This window comes from Mastacembelus armatus, chromosome 7, assembly GCF_900324485.2.
Source record: "Mastacembelus armatus chromosome 7, fMasArm1.2, whole genome shotgun sequence".
In the NCBI taxonomy this organism is placed as follows: Eukaryota; Metazoa; Chordata; class Actinopteri; order Synbranchiformes; family Mastacembelidae; genus Mastacembelus; species Mastacembelus armatus.
In genome coordinates this window covers 5,732,697-5,748,499 of record NC_046639.1, presented here as the reverse complement: position 1 = coordinate 5,748,499, position 15,803 = coordinate 5,732,697, and the positions used below count along the sequence as shown (strand labels likewise).

The 15,803-nt window shown below is 39.2% G+C and overlaps 2 protein-coding genes across 3 annotated transcripts; one reads left to right on the top strand and one right to left on the bottom strand.

The window, feature by feature from the left end:
* Window positions 1-1,342: 1,342 nt before the first annotated feature.
* Window positions 1,343-5,880, bottom strand: ogfr (opioid growth factor receptor). Of its 2 annotated transcripts, none has more exons than XM_026333465.1 (7): window positions 5,607-5,880; window positions 4,985-5,050; window positions 4,797-4,878; window positions 4,619-4,697; window positions 3,695-3,761; window positions 2,739-2,887; window positions 1,343-2,669 (listed from the first exon to the last, which is right to left on the bottom strand). In XM_026333465.1, the coding sequence occupies exons 1-7, from the start codon at window positions 5,736-5,738 to the stop codon at window positions 1,577-1,579; spliced, it is 1,668 nt and encodes a 555-aa protein (XP_026189250.1). In that variant the 5' UTR covers window positions 5,739-5,880; the 3' UTR covers window positions 1,343-1,576. The 2 variants fall into 2 exon arrangements, with proteins under 2 accessions (XP_026189250.1, XP_026189251.1); XM_026333466.1 differs by having other exon boundaries at window positions 1,343-2,651.
* Window positions 5,881-13,229: 7,349 nt separating this feature from the next.
* On the top strand, window positions 13,230-14,756 carry kcnk15 (potassium channel, subfamily K, member 15). The gene is made up of 2 exons (XM_026333468.1): window positions 13,230-13,527; window positions 13,747-14,756. Exons 1-2 carry the CDS (start codon window positions 13,230-13,232, stop codon window positions 14,754-14,756), a joined length of 1,308 nt encoding a protein of 435 aa, XP_026189253.1.
* The last annotated feature ends 1,047 nt before the right edge of the window (window positions 14,757-15,803 follow it).

The window sequence follows — 15,803 nt, the reverse complement described above, 5'->3', positions numbered from 1 at the left end:
TAAGGCCTAAGTTTGGCTCAACATGTTTGCGGGGGGGAAGAAAGACCATTATTTCAGACTATACATTGCTGCACTGGATCAGTCGTCTGATCAGAATCAATCTGATCAATAAGAGCAGAAGCTGACATTTACCAGTTATCCCGAGAAACGCAATTTAATAAACTATAATGAGAGTCAGACATGGGTTGGACAGATTAACTTCATAAAAGCATCAGAAAATAGTGGAGCTTTATTCTGCCTCATCAACAGCCAGGAATTATTTGGGGAAAAAAGTCACATATATAGAATACAGCACTCTTGTAAAGTTACCATTTCTTCATGTAAAGATCATAACTTAAACAGTCCATACTGAATGTTAAGTGCAAATATCAAAAGATGGATCAATATAATCACCATGGCTTGCGAATATTAATAAAATGCATCCATTTCAAATTAAAATACGATGGACTTTAAACCACAGCCAAAGCGTCAGATCTGCAGAGAAGACATACAGTACATATTGTACAATCAGACAGTCTTGTCACATTTTCAGCAAAGACTTTCTGCTGTTCTAAAGTCTACCTCCCAAATCTGCATCAACATGCAGATTGTGCAAAATTACTGAAAGAAAACTTAAGTAACATTCAGTCTTCAATCCATTTGAACAGTTCTAAGGAGTCCTGCAAAAACACAAACCAGCACAAAATGTTTTACGTACACATAACAGCCTAAAAAGAAAAAAAGCTCTTCCAATTAATTGTATCTCAGTGCAAAAAAACATTCAATTATGAAAGTATTAAGGTGTTAAAAATGCTGAACCCACCAATTCATTGACATATGTTAATAGTGCTTCATGTATTCTGTAGATATTATCAGTTGCTGACAGTCACTTCTATTTTCAAAGGATAAATCTGGAAATATTTTAGTTTTATTGTCAGTCCTATAAACAGATGGTGACAATAAATGTAGTACCTGTGTAGCCAAAACCTGAAGATGCTTATTCTCTGTTGTCAATGTTGACCAGTCACAATTAAACACAGCCACACAACCAGTGCTGCAATGGTCCTTCATGACACTGAATGTGCACACTGTAGCCCGTTTTATGTTAATGGGACATATACTGATCTGTTGCTGAAAATGCTCCCAAATCTCCAGCTGAAAGTATCCCCCAACAACACAACTTACTGCTGTTCGACTAATGTAAATGTCAAAAAAAAAAAAAAAGAAAAAAATACAGAAAAAAATTCTTGTTTTCACTGGGAACCAATGGGCCATTTGCTAAATGTACTGAAATCAGGAAGTACCGACAGACATATGTACTCTTGCATTTGTTTTTAAGGGATTTGGTGTGTGTGTATATATATATCACCAGCCTTTATCCTTAAACATTATTTGATCAACATGTAGAAACATCTAGTCCTGCATTTGGTAAATTAATGAATTTCACATACTCCTTCAAAGTGAAAAGAATCAATAGCTAAACATCAAATATAGTAGGAATAAGGCCCAGAAAGACTTTAGGTCTCTAAAGACTCTGTCCCTATATCACAATTCATTTGAGCTCAAATTAATGTTTTCTCCAATCGTCCATTCATATTCATGAATTCCCAACATTTTGGTCTGAGGTTGACGGATATGATTCCATAACTATGTCATCTGACTCTTTTCCATTTGTCTGTTCATCCATGTGTTGCTTGGTGCTCGTCAATGACCCTTTTGTTGCTGACACATTTTCCTGCGACGTGTCTTCCTCTTCCTTTTTATCTGACTGTTTAAAATCAGTCCTTGGGATTTTTTCCTCCCTTCCCAAAGAAAGAGAGGGTGAGTGTTTGGACGTCTTCAGGAGGGTTTGCGCTGAAGGGCTTGTTCGACCAGTGGCTTTAGTAGCAGCAGCTTTATCCTCCGTCTGCCCACCAGCCAAGTCCCTAGCAGGGCCATCGCTTGGCCGCACCTTATCTTCTCTTTTCTTCTTCGGTGGTTTTTCAGTGTCTGTGTCCCCATCTGTTAGCATACTGTTGTCTGGTTCCTGGACGTTATCCTGCAAGCTGTTGGTAAATTTGTCCTCCTTATTCACACTGGCCTGGGGTTTTGCAGTCACTAAGTCAAGAGTGGGTGACTGATCCATTTCATCAACATCATCTGTAGAGTTATTCCCATTTCCCAGAATTTCATTATTACACTCAGCCTTTGCATTTCCATTTCCGACAATCTCAACTTCTGGTTTTGGCTCAGGGGATGTCTCAGATGATTTGTTTTTGTCTTTGCTTGCCGGTTTATCTGTTCCTTTCTGAGACTTCGTAACATCCAGTGCATCCTCTCCATCTCTGCCTTTACCCTGTGAATACACTTCATCCTTTCCTTCTCCATTCCCAACAGCATCAGCTCTTTTCTCTGCCTTCTTAAACTGTTTCTGAATCTTTCGGGGACACCACACAAACTTATCCTTTGGCTCAAAGTGAAGGTAAGCAAAGCGCACAAGCTCCTGACGTTTCTGCTTGTCCAGCACAGCAAACAGAAAGTAGTCGAGTACGCTGCGTTTAACACTGCTAAGGGTTTTCTTGACTAGAGTCTCTTCCAGAAAGAAGCGCACAAGTGGGGCCTGATAGTGCTCAAATCCCAGCTCCCCAAGGCTCTTCAGGATGCGAGTGATGCGCAGGTTGTTGTGCATATTCCTGTGAGAGACGAGACAGCTGAAGCTGAAATTTCAAACAAGTGAATACATTATTCAGAAATCATTCATGAGAGATATTTATATTTACCGCTCCAGGTTTCCAAAGCGCTCCTTCCAATTTTCTGCACGTTTTACTTCACCTGTCTCTTTATTGACCAAACGAATGCCATAGAAACCCAACATGAGTTCATAGGACTCGACTAGTCGCTTTTTGGCATCCTCATTCTTCTTAAAGGCCTGAGGATCATATTCATTGGAGATAAAAAACATTTCTAAACATGATTGAAAATTTTAAGAAATGTGTACAGCTTGTTACAGACTGCCTGGTCTCATATTTCTACACGTTTCCCAGGGTAGCAATGAAGAGAGGGGGCACTTTCATGTCAACCTTCTTAATGAGAGATTAGTAGGCAAGAGTATGGAGTGAAAGTTGTTTTTTTGACAAAGAGTATTAGCAATCATAAAAATATAGATTTTAAAATGAACAATAAAACTTAAATCTTGTAGTTTCTGTTTCCTCCTGCAGCTTAAGATGCTCTTAGCCTCTTACAAGCAGGAGGGAGGCACTTATCCATTCACGCTTATTTCCAAGATCAACTTCTGCCTGTTATGATTTGAGTGTTTTAGTTGGTAACTAATCTGATTACTTGAGTCTTACAAGGCTAGGTCTTATGAGTGGGAAAGCTGGAAGAAAAGAGTAGGTCAGACTGGTGCGTCAACAATTAACACCTTGACCAGTACAGTGCTAATGCTTTAACTTTCACAGTTTGTTTTGCAAAGCATTTATCACCCATGCACTGACTGAAATTATTGCTATTATAGTTGACTGCGCATGGCATGTGGAGCCTTTTGACCATAACACGTCAGAAATAGCACCAGAAATAACACTGATGCTTTGGCTTACTGGATGGCATTTCTTTCTGGCTGAGACATTCGTTTATCATGTTGCTTTACTTTGTGCCAGGCACATTCTGCACAATAAACTGTTATCCATTTATTCAGAATATCCATTTAAGGTCCTCTTGTTTCCTGTGACCCACTTACCTCAATTTCCTTCTTGGTGAGTTCTGAAGCCATGTAATTAACGCCCGGTTCTCGCAGCGGAAATAACCTTACAATTGCACAGGATTCAAGAAAGAAACAACACAAAACCAATTAACATCTAATGAAACTGTACTCTAATTCAATGAAGCCAATACCAGCTGTCCTTGTTTCTAAACACATCCTAAAATATTTTCTTTGTGCTTCATGCCAGAAAAATACCACATACAGTAAAACTCTGAAACCCTGTGATTTATAGTTTTATTTTTTACCCTGATCATTTAGAGCAAAGAGCTCATGCAGCGTACTTAAAACGGTACTTAAAGCAGACTCAAAAATCAAGAATTCGTTCGCATGCATACCAACTGTTTTCAGTATACTCAAGTTAAACCAAACCCTGTAGCAAATACACATTACAATTTAGCTTTTCTACAAATATTATCGTATTTTCATAAGTTTTAAAAACCAAAAAGCATTAAACAGTCATTCTGGGAACTGCAAGGAAGAGTGGGTGAAATTCTCCTAAATAAACAGCTGACACCCCTTTAACTGGCTACACGCTATTTTCAAACTGTGAAATCTACCCAAGGGCAATTTTCTGATAACTAACAAAGTAGGATGCACACCACGGTGACTTAAATTTTAAGTTTATGAAATTAACAGTGCATTACCACTGATTACCACATTACCACAAAGACTGATTTTTTTAAATGTCTATTGCTGTACTAGTTCTTTTCAAAAATCAACTTCAAATATGTAATTTGCCCAAAAATGCCCAAACCTCTGCCTACAACTGTAAAACATATCCATCCATATGATGTAGTATGCACACTCCTTACTTACAAGTGTGTGTAACAGGCCACAGCAAGGCCATCAGGATGTTGGATACAGTCAAAACTTACACCCAAAGGCTTAAAAAATACATACCACTGAATGTAGGAGTGAACCCGTTCCAGTCTTTTGTAGTCATTTTTCCATTCCTTAAGAAACGAGTCAATGTAGACATCTGTGCCGAACAAGAAAGAAAGCAGAATGTAAAGGTACAAGCACGGACAATTTTCCCCAGACACTGCAAATATCTTGCAAGAACATCTAAAAGTGTTACCATCAGGAGCAGAGGGGAATTTATTGAGATAAAACTGCAAATTGTTCATTTTGTCTTCTGAGCACTCATCATCTGTAAGGTTCTGTTAAAAAAACAAAAAAAACAAAACAAAACAACACAGCAAAATTCTGATTACTCTCAGCTGTGATGGACAATGCGTTTTTCTGGCAGGATTTAGGGTTACTCACTGGGTATCCTCTTCTGTAGTTCTGCATGTCCTTTGCTGCCCTCATGTTTCTGGGCGTGTGATGCCACTGTAAATTCAAGTTAAAGTGAAATTAACCTTGCGCTGTGCAGCAGTGAGACTGGCCGAAATAACGTTATGAATCAGACATGATGCTTCCCAAATGAAAACAAGCATAACGAGTCGTGTTATCATTATTGATGCTGCCACTGATTCTAATGCAGCAGAAAAATGGCACAGCCTTAACATAATACAAGCTGGTTTATATAAGACCCGCTATATATTTCCAAGTGAATTCACTTTAGCGCTACAGCTTCATTAACCCGTGTCATTTTAAAAAAGGCTTACAAACTGCAGAGTAGGTGCGAACAGCCCGACACTAATGCTTAGGAGTAATGACAGCGACGCATAACCATTGAAAGTCACATAGTGTGACATAGTGAGTCGAGTAGCTAAGCTAGTTAGCAAGTCTGCAGCAGCGTGAAGCTAATGTTAGCTTTCCATTCATTGCAACCACTCAAATGCATGGCCGGGTGCGAGAGCTGTGAGTTACGGGTCAACATATCTGCCAGGCAACATATCTAGGTGAGCTATATTTTCGGTGAGTAACACTGAAAAGCACGTACAGTCACCAAAGTCCAGCCAGATTTGTTTTTGTCTTGACTTGACCGACGGATTTCGCATTCTCCGGCCGGGTCGTCTCCATCACTCTCGGTGTCCCAGGTCGAGTCGTACTCACAGACACAGTCGTCCTCCATTGTTGAAAACACAGGCTAGCTAAGGCAAAACAAACGTGAAACCTGGCTGTGCACTGTAAACGGACATGAATGAAGTTACACTCGCATGTTCAGGTTAGACAGGGACGACTCTGGCCAGTCTACCATCGTCAGACGGCAGCATCGCCGGCGGCTGCAGTGCTGATGCTGCTTTCAAGGACACCCTCAAAGTAGCAATCCAATCACGTCGCGCAAATGAACACACATTTGTATTTTTTTTTTTTTGGAAAAGAAATTTGTACTTGAAAAAAACATAGGTTTTATATCTATTTATTTTGGATGGTTGAGTACCATACAGCAGGACATTACGTTGATGGAAGGTACACGCGAATATTGTTAAAAGAGTTAATCACCATCTGGTCTCAGGATTGTACTTCTTTTGTCTGTGCGCCCTGTCCTCGCAACTGTTGTCAGATAAATGACATAACATGCGGTGTTATCTATCATTAAATTATGTTGTTGATAATATTTCGATTTTCCCGAGACCTAGATTATCAATTTTCCCGACAGACTAAGAAGGCAACGCTCTTGCTGCGGTGGTGACCGCACACCAGCTGGTATGAGTCAGGCAGCATTTCTTTAACATAATAATAATAACAAATGTTAACCTTAACAACACAATATTAAGTAAGAACGGAGCCATTTTAAAATGTTGTATTGCCTTTATAAAATAATTTTATTTTACGGCCTTTTACTTTTTTTTTTTTTTTTTTACATGGCCACAAGAGATAATGAGATGCAAGTGTTGTTACACAAACTACAAAAACTATTTACCATTGCGGAGAAAATAAGCACCTAAAGTTATTTGATTTCGTTTATCTATTTTGAATAACAACAAAACATAGAATAATTAGATATTAAAATAATCACATAAAAAATAATTTTCAAAGTGGGGTTTAAAGAGATTGAAAAGACAGTTTCCCGAGATACAGAAAAGTGATTAAAATTTTAAAACATATGGGGATCATTGTAACTCCACAGTTATTTCTATTATTGACTCAGTAACCATTGTTTTTCATGTTAATCAGTGAAATGACATATGATAGTGACCATCATATGTTCAATGTGATGACTTTACTATCACATAAGACAAAGTAAATCAACAAATCCATCCAATGGACAAACTGCACTGTGAGTTATCATACACAGATAAACATACCAAAGGTTGGATAAGCATTGCTTGTTAGCCTAATATTCATGTTAAATGTCTCAGGGAGTGCTGTCATACTACTGGCTTCCATGACAGACACTCCAGCCCTATAGATTTATGTTGCCTTTAACTTTCACCCAGGCAAAGAGCAGTGTGACCTGGCTCTATATGTACATTGCATCTGCTTAGGCTAAACAGCTGTGGCTGGCCCCATCGGCTCCACAGGCCGAGTAGTATCATTATAATGTGATAGCCTTCTCTGTGTCCAGCCTGCAACCCTGCTTATCTGGCTGTACTAATAGATGGGGAGATTATGAGCGTGGATTATGGACCCCTGGGCACAGATGTGTAAAAGGCAGACTCTCCTAATATGAACAACACCCATAGACTGAAAGAGACACAAGTAATTCTGTTATATCAGAAAAGCCATTTGAATGTTATCATTGTATAACTGGTTCCACTACTCTCACCAATAACCAGTCACGCCGGTGTGAGAAATTGTTTGGAAAATTCCATTTAATTACTCAACTGTGCCCTCAGAGGTTTTGAAAACCACATGTACAACAATGAACCACATTTCAAAGCAGATCATATGCAATATTGTACAGTTTAAACACAGTAACATGCTGAATTCTGTTTGTATATATTTTTATGGCAGGTGGAACCTCTAACCCAATGTTCTTAACACAAGAGCCTTTGTTTCTATCTTCCAACCCTTGGATGCCCTGCAGCCATTCACACAAAAACTGACTTGGAGTTTCTCGTTCTTTTACATCCCCCAGCCAGCCACACAAACACAAGGTCTAATTTAGTGATTTAGCCTGAGTACTCATTAGAAGAATCTTACACGTCTAATATGTACAGTATTACTGTATAGGTGTGAACATATAACTGCACCATGATGTCCCTCATTTGACAGTAATTAGACAAATGCATTGATACATGTCACTGTTAGAAAGTATAAATAGAATCATGTATTATCACAGGGGGATTCAGCGTTGAATGGCCGCTGGTGTGGGTTTCTATTTTTGGGTCTAGTTACTGTGGAAACCAGAGGGCTCTGCAGGCATCCACTGTTTGCTGTTGCTATTTAGTGCCTCTGCTTTATAAAATGGATTCCCTATTGAGCTCACTACAGATGGAATGATTTGTTGATATGCACAGAGATTATAATAATTAAGTAAACCCAGAATGGCTGTGTTTGTATGAGACACCACCCCAACCACCTATTTGTAAATCCATGGTTAAGGTTGTCTAAAGTCTTTTCCTATTATATTCTTAGTAACTACCTCTAGTCTAAAACTAATTTACTAAACCCTGACAGCAGCATTCAAACTTTTAAATGCTAGCAGTAGTAAAACAGTGTATTCTGAGTCCCATATGTGAGTCGTGTGAAAAAGATATTATTTATTACACAAGGTGCCATTCAGTTTTAAACTTGAAAAAATACTCAGGACACAGCCTGCATCTGAACTAGTTCCTGTTTTTTCATATCTTTTAATGTTAATTTGTTATCATATAGCTGTCCATGCACTTTCACATGGATCAATACATGGAAAGATAACGTAAGATTTCTAAGCTAGTTTAGATTAATAGATTTTCTGCAAATGGGAACACCTAAAGTTTTTGTACAAAACTAAATGTGGAGACTGACTGACTTGTCAATATCATAGTAGAAGATGACAGAGGCTGAAGAACTCATACAAATCAATAGATGTTACAAAACATCTCTATATTGCTCCATCTCACCAGCTATGTTCTCCTCTGTACATGTTTTAGTCATGGTATCTCGCTGTGCTTACTGTCTTGTAGCTATTTCTGAAGAGACTAATTTTATATCTAGAAAGCATACAGCATACTGTATGCCAGAGGGTTGCAGTATAAAGAGACCTGATATGCCATTGCTTTTTCAAGCTACAGTACCTTTCAAATTTTGAGCATGAATGGAAAATCATATACTGTTACATATATTCACATAATTTTATCTCTGAGGTTTCATTCTGCAGATTATTTATATATTGTGACTGAATTCAGCTTGTTTTGGCCTGAGTGTTGTAATACCCACATCTAATGATACCTGTAAGTCTATGATTTTCTGTTACCTGCCTGTGACTTGTAAAAATCATAACAAATTTTGAGATTGAAATTTCATTGTTGACCTTTGACCTTAAGAGAAAACCTACCCCATGCACCAGTAAGACCTGGGTCTTTGATTGTCTCTTGAAACCTGTGAAGTTAAAAATGTTGCATGGGATTGTAGGTGTTAAACTTCCCCTATAGAACAAGTCTGGTGACATATTTTTCTTATCATCAGCAAATCCCACACTCCTGCACCGCTGATGTGTTTGCTTCTTACTATTGAGTATGGCCAGTGAAAATACTCACTAAAGTCCAAATATGTATAATTGACTGAAAACATTGCCATTTTTACTCCTGTTTTAACGGCATTTAGTAAACACTGGAATGCACAGATAATTTAGGAAATCATTTGGTGTTGCTTAAAGGTGTTAATCTATATTATGTCCTGTTTTTAAAGATGTCTTTTTTTTCAGTAGGAACACATAGACTTGGTGCTGAGTGCCAAACGCATGGTGGGGAAGTCAACACAGATGGTCCTTCCATCAACAAAACAACCCCACAGTTCATTTGTGCCAGCAGATTGTTACAACCCATTTTTAAATTTTATTGTTAAGCTGCGCATAGTGGCTGTGAGACACCATCAATCTTTTCAGCAAATGCCTCGGCAATTTTATGTTAAAGTGACAACACCCTCTAGTGGCCATAGCAGTTATGATGGGCGCAAAGGTGGAAGTCAGGTGACATTACAAAGCGACAAAGTCCACGTTGCAATGTGTGTGTTATTGTAACCACAATGACAAAGGTCGACCTTTCCGTAACTCTAACCAAGTTGTTTTGTGCCTCAACCCAATCTTCACTATAGTGCTGTCCTATCATTAAAGGATTATCATATAGGATTATTTATCTGTGGTTTATGTCCTGACACCTTAGAGGTACTCATTCAGTAAACACATGGCACACATGGCATGTTCTTTAACATGACACCATTGGCTCCTCCTCTCCTTTATCCCATAGTTGTATTTTTTTTGTTTACTGTTGCTTTTTGTTGCTCTGCTTTTGTGTATTGCTGTTCACTCTGATTTCAGTCCTTTTCAATTCAAATCAGTTCAATTCATTTTATTTGTATGGCGCCAAATCACAATACAAATCATCTCAAGGCACTTTACAAAAACTAAAAACCCAACAGATCCCTTATGAGCAAGCACTTGGCGACAGTGGAGAGGAAAAACTCCCTTTAACGGAAGAAAAAACCTCCAGCAGAACCGGGCTCAGTTTGGGCGGCCATCTGCCTCGACTCCTTTATGACTTGATGTGCTCAATCCAGTTGTGGTGGTAACTGTGGTTGTGTTGAGTCTACATTTGTATTTACATTTTATAGATTATTATGGTTGTGTGCTGGCTCGTATATATTTAATGGCACACATAAAAAATGTGATAATGATTAGAAAGTCTCACAGTGGTTGAGCATGTTCTTGGCCAAATGGAGTCATAAACAGAAAAAAAATGTTCTTTTTAGAGGAAGCCAGCATATTATTATCTCAATTAAAGCCATTGCAGTAAAATTAGCAACTGCCCACATCTTTGTGTCTTCAGGGCCTTATCCCCTTTTCACAAACTGCAACAGACTGAAAACAGGTGTGTCTACTCAAAAATCTTCTTCCTGTATAAAGCTGCTTTCTCATCTCTCTTGACTTCTTCATTGTCCCTGTCTATAATTTCCTCCCATCCTTGTAAAAACACAGCTATTATTCATTGCTACAGACCCCCCTTTCTAGTCCAAAAGTTTACTTTTTACAGAGAAGCTTAATATTTATCAGCCTTTCTCCTGGATTTGCCAAATTTGTATTTTTGTTGTGCAGAATTGGCAGATGGATTTTATTTAATAAAAAAATGCACTTCCAAGCATGAGGTCCTCTTTTCTCTGCATGATGTCATGTTCAGCTTTAAATAGCTTTTCTTGCAATTACAACACACTTAGGATGAGGATGTTTTTAGGAGACACAAAAGGACAAATGCTAATATAAAAAATGACAGGATTTTATGTTCCAAATATGGCACAATGAACGGTAATAACAATAATAATAATAATGTAGTTTTTAATAAGTGCCAAAAGAGCATCTTTTTATACTACTGTGTTTTCACAAATATATCCCAAAGGAATGCTTTGACTAATCTTTCAGCTGTCTTTCTGTAACCCACACAAAGATAATAAGAACATAACATACTATGGTAAAAACAACAGAAGCAATAGAAGCAGGCCTGTTAATGTGTACAATATGACTTTAAGTATCTATTGGCTCTTCATGTGCCAGAATTTTATAGAATAAAAATTAAATTAAAAAAGCAAGAGCCATTATGAGCTAAAGCATGGACAAAGGTTGGCATTTCCGTAATTTCACTTAATTTGTTCTCATTGTTTCTTGTAAATCGCATGATAATATGCGTGTGATAATGAAATGTCCCTGAGAGAGCACAGAACAATGAGAGCAAAAACTAAATCAATGAAGCATCTCTTTAAATCTAAACACTAATCCTTAAACCCAGGCTCGATGGGGATTGATGGGCCTCTTCTCTCTGTTCCATGTCCTTGGGCTTTAAAAAGGATGTGAATACAAGCTGTGTGGATTGATGGATGGCTGTTAGGGCGTCAGGTTCCTCCCTTATCAGCTGAGATGTAATTGATTTATAGAGAGCTGGTTTGAATCACAACAGGGATGTAAGTGTGCTGATTTAGTCACTTAACACAAAACCAGGGCCAAGAAGAGCACGTTGCTCTATTTAAGATGAACAAAAGACCACACGATAATACACCTGCAATACTCTGGTGGTGCCACTAATACCTACTGTGTCATGAGGAGGATAATTTGGTTATTATTTGATACAACAGTGTGATATTTCCTTTCCTTTTTTTAATATTTAACAATAAAAGCAGTACTTGCTGTTGTGATACATTGACAACATAATAGGGTCTGCATTATTATACTTATCAGCTTCAACCACACTGACAGTCCAAGTCCGTGCTTTCTGGTGTAAGTAACCATGGCAACCAGCATCACCTACAGTAGGTTTCCAGAAGCATCTAGTGTAGCAGTGGCGTTTATTTAGCCACTGTACGTGCATCAGCTCTCTAATATGCAGAGACACACTCAGGGATTCATGAAGGAATCCTACGCTAACAAATCACTTTCTGTCAGATCTAATGTTAGTAATTTAAACCCCACTCACTTACATGTGCATATGTATGTATCCCTGTATGTATCTATATGTACATTTGTATTTATGCACTGTTTACATAGGTAAACCCATTTTAGTCCTTTTTCCTCATTTTGCTCATGATACTTGATTTGACTTTTTTCTTGTTTTATGTTTATTCATGTTTCAAGCACATATAATTGTGCTAATGTGCTAATGCAGCACATCTTGTTAATATTATTATAAATAATAAGCTGTAAAGGGTTTTTAGTTAACACTGCATTGTATAACACACATTCTCAAAAAGTTAATTTCTCAACTGAAATTATTTTTACCCATCATCACCCATTTTTACACATATTCAGTTTTTCATTTATTCTGTGGATGAAGCTGTACTCCTTAGATAACCTTGTATAAATAAACCTAATGAGCTATCAAAGACATTTTCGTGAGCTTTCCACATGCTGCCTTGTCATTAGAACTTACACATTGTGGGAAAGTATTTGTGATGGTGATCGATGGGAGCAAAACTTCATCTATAGAGCACTTTTAACTGTATGGGAGCTGCAGATGCATGTAGTGCCCAGACTGGGTTCACCAGGCTCCTCAGTCTGTGGATGTCTCTAGTTCAAATGTGAACTGTCCATGGTTCTGAACCCTCCTCCTCTTAGATTTGTCGAGTCCAGACTGGACTTCACTTGTTGCGCACAGGTACGATAAGACTGAACATTGATTCCAAAGCATACTATGTGCCATATTCTGCTACACACAGCCTGTTATTGGTGACTGGTTTGCGCATGCGAAGAGGCATACAGAGGCGACTTGATTAAACAGCTGACCGTGTCGAGAGCATCCATCGCTCTCAATGGGAAAAGCAGGATATGCGCGTTTTTTTTTTTTACATTAACAAGACATTTAAACCCGGTGTCATAGATTTCCATGTTAATTTTCCTTCACGCCTCTCACGCAACAGGCTGCAACACCAATGTGGAGTCTATGCTGAAGAACAGTAGGCTACCACCTGTAACTCTGCATATCTGCTCCCGACTTTCATGCCGACACCGAGGATGAAGAAACAAAACGTCCGGACCCTGTCGCTCATCCTCTGCATGTTCTCCTACTTGCTGGTCGGCGCCGCGGTGTTTGACGCGCTGGAGTCCGAGTCGGAGAACTCCCGCAGACGCATCTTGGAGCAGAAGCGCAACGAGATGAAGAAGAAGTATCGTTTCTCTGAAGACGACTACCGCGAAATCGAGCGAGTGGTGCTGCAAGGCGAACCTCATCGCGCCGGGAGACAGTGGAAATTTGCTGGCTCTTTTTACTTTGCCATAACAGTCATCACCACCATCGGTAGGCTAATGCAACGCAGCCAATCCAATCCCATCCAGTCTTTTCTAATTCTTCACCCAGTTGCTATAGCATTCACAGTGGCGTATTTATAAATGAACACAACATTTAAGGCTTCTTTAACTTACAGACTAGTAAACATTTGATAGTCCTTGTTTTATCGTTCAAGCGTTTCCACAGTATGCGTCAGAGTGTCTCTCATTTCTTTCTTTCTGCATTAAGGTTATGGACATGCAGCACCAGGCACAGACGCAGGAAAGGTCTTCTGCATGTTCTATGCCGTGCTGGGCATTCCTCTCACTTTGGTCATGTTCCAGAGCCTCGGAGAAAGGATGAACACATTTGTCCGCTACCTCCTTCATAAGGTGAAGCAGTGCCTGGGCTTTCAACACACTGAGGTGTCCATGGAGAACATGGTTCTGGTGGGCTTCCTGTCCTGCATTGGGACACTGTGCGTAGGGGCTGCAGCCTTCTCCCACTTTGAGGGATGGAGCTTTTTTCATGCTTACTACTACTGCTTTATCACCCTTACCACTATTGGCTTTGGGGACTTTGTGGCCCTGCAGAAAAAGGAGGATCTCCAGGAGAAAACACCTTATGTGGCATTTAGCTTCATGTACATCCTGGTGGGGCTAACTGTTATCGGGGCCTTCCTCAATTTGGTGGTGCTTCGTTTCCTCACTATGAACACTGAAGATGAGAGGAGAGATGCTCAAGAGAGGGCATCACTGAAAAGGGATAGAGGCCTTTTGGATGGGTCTCTGGGCCTCCGTGCTGTAGGTGAGCAGAGTAGAGACAGCCTTAGGGAGAGGACCAGAAGCAACGTAGTACACAGCCTCAGCCACAGTACACTGTTCCTCCCAATGGAGGAAGGAACCAGCCGGACCAACCTCATTGCTTCCCCGGCAGATGACCAACAAAGGCGAAGAAGCATCTGCAGAGAAAGGCTGGAGTTTCAGATCAAGGCAGGCAAACGGAGACCGGAGTCAAGCCTCAGCTCCCTCTGCTCCTGTGTGTGCTACCGTTTGGGGATTTGTGACAGTCCTCTAATGTCCAACAGTGAACACCATGGCTGCCATATCCATTCTGTCTATTACAACTCTGTCTCCTATAGGATCCAGGGCTGCTCACCAGGGTCCAGGGACAACACTGGACTCTCTTCCCCAGGAAGCACACTCTCACCTGGCCATAGCTTCCGGGAGTTCCCTCGTTCAAGGAGAAAGTCAGTGTAAAGAGCACTCCAGTGAAGGCAAGTGTTTACACTGACTGTAAACTGAATTTTATGGTACACCACTTTTTGTGCATGTCAGAAGACAATGATTCTGTTAACTGAATAGTTCGGCAGTTGCAACTATTTATAATATTTTCTTTTGTGAGGCAAGGATAACATTTCTCCTCTTTATGCATTATTGACATTATTTATGTTAGTGACTGCCGTTTTCCTTGCATGTAAGCCAAAGTGCATGCTAACAGAATGTACAGGACACAATGTGAATGCACGAGTGCTATGTAAAGATTGAAAAAGTGGGGCTTTTAGTCTAGAGTTTTTTTATATAGTGCTTATTAATGAGTGCATAACTAGGTACAAGGTACAGTATATAAATGATCCTCAGTGGACTCTGCTCCTGCTTTAGACAAAAACCTAAATTTTTCATGCCATAGCTGGAAGATGTCATTATACTTTTATATTTAAAAAAAGCCTTAAAGAACTTTGAGCAAGCACATTCTGTATGCGGCTTTTTAATTATTCAATTTATTATTTATTACTGGGATTTAAAATAACTTTTCTGATGCACTCATAAAAGAGATTATGCTTGTTAGTTGAATTTTTCAAATATAATTGATATAGCACACAACAGGTATGTAGCAGATTATCAGTGAACTTCCCACAGTCCTGGAAAAGCTGTCATTTTCCAGCCAGGGAGTTGTTTCCTTGTAGACTTGATTTGTAATCAGATTTGATGTGAGTCTCCTACAGTATTGTCATATTAAACCAAAAGAATGGACCATTAAATGTGTGAGTGTTTTTATTTTCATCAAAATTTGTTAAGTGACTCCTGCAGTTTTTAAGATTTCTCCTTCGTTTGCTTGGTTTGTGTTTTATCTGCTGTAACTCCTTTATATTTGTGGAAAAAACCACACTAGAGGAGCGGTGCAGAGGAAAGAGTCCCAGAATGGGGTTAATACTACTTATAGTGACATAATAAAAGGAATTATTCTGACTAGTATTTTACATATTAAACCTAGGATGTATTTATTTAGTTATTTTAGGTCAAAAA

Excerpts from the sequence above, each read along its gene's own strand:
- ogfr (XM_026333465.1), bottom strand. The coding sequence starts at position 5,738 with ATGGAGGACGACTGTGTCTGTGAGTACGACTCGACCTGGGACACCGAG. Across the intron at positions 4,698-4,796 it reads ATTCCCCTCTGCTCCTGATG|ATGTCTACATTGACTCGTTT; the intron begins GTAACACTTTTA and ends TGTTCGGCACAG. Across the intron at positions 2,888-3,694 it reads TCACCAAGAAGGAAATTGAG|GCCTTTAAGAAGAATGAGGA; the intron begins GTAAGTGGGTCA and ends TATGATCCTCAG.
- kcnk15 (XM_026333468.1), top strand. The coding sequence starts at position 13,230 with ATGCCGACACCGAGGATGAAGAAACAAAACGTCCGGACCCTGTCGCTC. Across the intron at positions 13,528-13,746 it reads AACAGTCATCACCACCATCG|GTTATGGACATGCAGCACCA; the intron begins GTAGGCTAATGC and ends TTCTGCATTAAG.